This window comes from Palaemon carinicauda, chromosome 12 (genome assembly GCF_036898095.1).
Source record: "Palaemon carinicauda isolate YSFRI2023 chromosome 12, ASM3689809v2, whole genome shotgun sequence".
Lineage (NCBI taxonomy): Eukaryota > Metazoa > Arthropoda > Malacostraca > Decapoda > Palaemonidae > Palaemon > Palaemon carinicauda.
The window spans coordinates 84,879,844-84,882,868 of NC_090736.1; the positions used below are offsets into that span (position 1 = coordinate 84,879,844).

The following is a 3,025-nucleotide window of genomic DNA, read 5'->3' on the forward strand; positions in this document are numbered from 1 at the left end:
AATATATCAAAAAATTTTAATTAAACATTATTTCTAATACCTACCTAATCAAAAATAAGCAGTACTATCTTTACCAGGGAAAAATGCCTTCGGATTTCCCTGACATTAAGTGGTGTGCTCACCAGGGCTAATTTAAATATTTCCGTGTTAATAGTGGCCTGCGTTACTTCGTGATTGGTTTGGTGATAGTCATTTATTTTCTATTACAACACATAAAAGTGCAATTAATTGGAGTGGGGAAATTTTATTTTGAGTATGTGGGGCATTTTAAGAATTCGGCTGGAAGGTCGCAAGTGGGAGACTTCCGATAGTTAATTGAATGTAAACCGAATTCTTGAAACAGTGTCCGGTTACATAGTTCTTACGTAAGAGTCCAGCTGACTCTAGAGATGTACTGGGTTGACAATTTTAAAGTTAATGTTTTGTACTTTATATTTATTTTATTAAAACTTTATTGATGAATCTTGATGCTTGGTGAATGGTTACTGTTATGTAATGAAAGTGTGTGATTGTCCTGTATTCATAATAATTATTTCTAGAACAATTCAGTTTCTGCTTATTGTCATTGTGTAACAGGTATCTTTAAAGTTTCTTGAATTAAGTTGCTTGTAGGCAATGGTTAAAGACTGGATATTTTAAAATGGAGTCTTATAAATTCTGGAAGATGAAGGTTTGTCCATGGGACTCTCAGATGAAGCTCTTTTGAACTTTATAGAGAAGAAAATCAAAGATAGTGATAAGCGTGATAAAAGATATGCTGAAAGAGAAGAACGGGCTCTGAAGATTAAATACGAAGAAAATGATAAGCAGAGGGTACAGAACTTGAATTGCAAAAGATCAGAGGAGCAACATCTAACCCTAGCCATGTAACAGTTGCTGTGGATACCACTAGACCTCTTCCATTTTGTGATACTGATGATATCACCACCTACCTAGTAAGGTTTGAAAAGGTAGCAGTTTCTCTCAGCTGGGAGCAGAACTCTTGGTCAGTTCAGTTGGCATCACTTTTAAGAGGTAAGGCATTAGATAGCTACACGTCGCTCTCAGATGATGTTACGAGTGACTATGCATCTTTGAAGGAAGCTCTTTTGAAAGGATTCAAGAAGACTAGTGAGCTAGTGAGTGGTACAGGACAGCATTTAAAACTGCAAAAATGGATTCCAAGAGCACATGTGGACAATATTTGAATATATTATTTCAAAATTTTGACTTGTCGATAAATAGTCTTAGTATTACGAAAGACTACGAAGATTTGAGAAACATTATAGTCTGTGATCAGTTCATGTCTACTTTACCTAAGGAAATGCGTCTTTTCCTTAAGGAGCGTAAACCTAGAACTCCAGAGGATTATTCATCATTGGCAGACACATATTCTTCAGCACACAAATGTTATAATAAGGATGAGCAGAAGTACTTTAGGCACAATGCAAATGTATCTAGTCCCAGTGACAAGATCAGTATGAGTGAGAAACCAGAGAAAACTAATTTGTCACGTCCTGGTAAGATTGCGTGTTACGGTTGTGGTCAGAGTGGACATATTTCAAGAAACTGTCCTAACAAGTTGCCCAAAAAGAAATCTAAATCTTCTCTTGAGATAGGACAAGTTCTGGATAACACAGTAGTATGTAGACCTATGGTATGTGGAACAGTGAATGGTATTACAGTATCTACAATACTTAGAGATACAGGTTGTACAGGAGTAGTGGTATCGGAGGATTTAATTCCTGATCCTGGCACAAATTGTTCATATTCTACTCTTATTGATTATTTGGGCAAGAAGGACAGATTCCCTATTGTCAAGATTTATTTGAAATGTAATCCCTTTACAGGTTGGGTTAATGCTGTTCGGGCTCCAATAAAGTACTGTACTGTCTTATTAGGCAATATTCCAGGTGTTCAAGACCATAGTTTGTTTCCTCGGAAAAATACGGATTCTCTCATAGAAGTAAATGCAGTAACAAGAGCACAGGCAAGAAGGAGAAATATTGTACACCCTCTTTCTTTACCAGAACTATTTGATATGTCCATTGATCATGAATCTCTTCTTAGAGAACAGCAGACTTGCGAAGCTTTGAAATATGCAAGAGAAATGAGTCAGTCTGGAGATGTCAAATGTTGCAAGAATGGGTTGCAGTACGAGTTCGTGATGAGAAATGGACTTTTCAACAGGAAAATACAGAAATGTAAAAAGCCTCAGTTATTGGTTGTACCAGTTAAATGCATAAAATTAGTTTTACGCCTTGCAAATGATATTCCGGTAAGTGGACATTTTTCTCATAGGAAAACCTTTAATAAGATTAATGGAATTTTCTGGTGGCAAGGTATGACGTCTGACATATATAAGTATTGCAAATCTTGTGATGTATGCCAAAAATCTACTCTTGTTGGAAAAGTAAAGAAGGCTAAGATGGTTAAATTACCAGTGATCTCTATGCCATTTTATCGAGTTGCCATTGACTTAATGGGCCCGATTTCTCCTCCTAGTGAAGCAGGTCATAGATATATTCTAACCATGGTAGATTATGCTTCAAGCTTCCTGGATGCAGTAGCTTTGAAGAACATAACATCTGAAGACATTGCAGAAGCCTTAATATCTATTTTTTCCAGAGTAGGAGAGCCAAAAGAAATTCTTTCTGACAGAGGACCACAATTTCGATCAGAGCTCATGTTGCAAGTACACAAGTTATTAGGAGTCAAACCTCTTTTCAGTACCCCATATCACCCTGCTGCCAATGGAAGAATAGGAAGACAACACCAGATTTTAAAGAGTATATTGAAGAAAATATGTGAGTTAAAAACATAATCAGTGGCATCGTTTACTTCCAGCTGCACTGTTCGCTATGAGGGAAATTCCAAGTGATACAACAGGTTTCTCACCATTTGAGATTTTATATGGCCCTCAAGTGAGAGGTCCCTTGACAATATTGAAGGAGCTATGGACAAATTCTGATATGTCTGCAAAGTAAACTGATCTTTATTCTTTTGTTTTGGAACTACGTGAAAAGTTGTCTGATGTTTCAGATTT

The 3,025-nt window shown here is 36.5% G+C and overlaps 1 protein-coding gene across 1 annotated transcript; it reads left to right on the forward strand.

Annotated features, from left to right (window-relative positions):
• Positions 1 to 678: 678 nt before the first annotated feature.
• On the forward strand, positions 679 to 2,803 carry LOC137650928 (uncharacterized). Its single transcript, XM_068384071.1, has 2 exons — positions 679 to 813; positions 1,301 to 2,803. Exons 1-2 carry the CDS (start codon positions 679 to 681, stop codon positions 2,801 to 2,803), a joined length of 1,638 nt encoding a protein of 545 aa, XP_068240172.1.
• Positions 2,804 to 3,025: the final 222 nt, after the last annotated feature.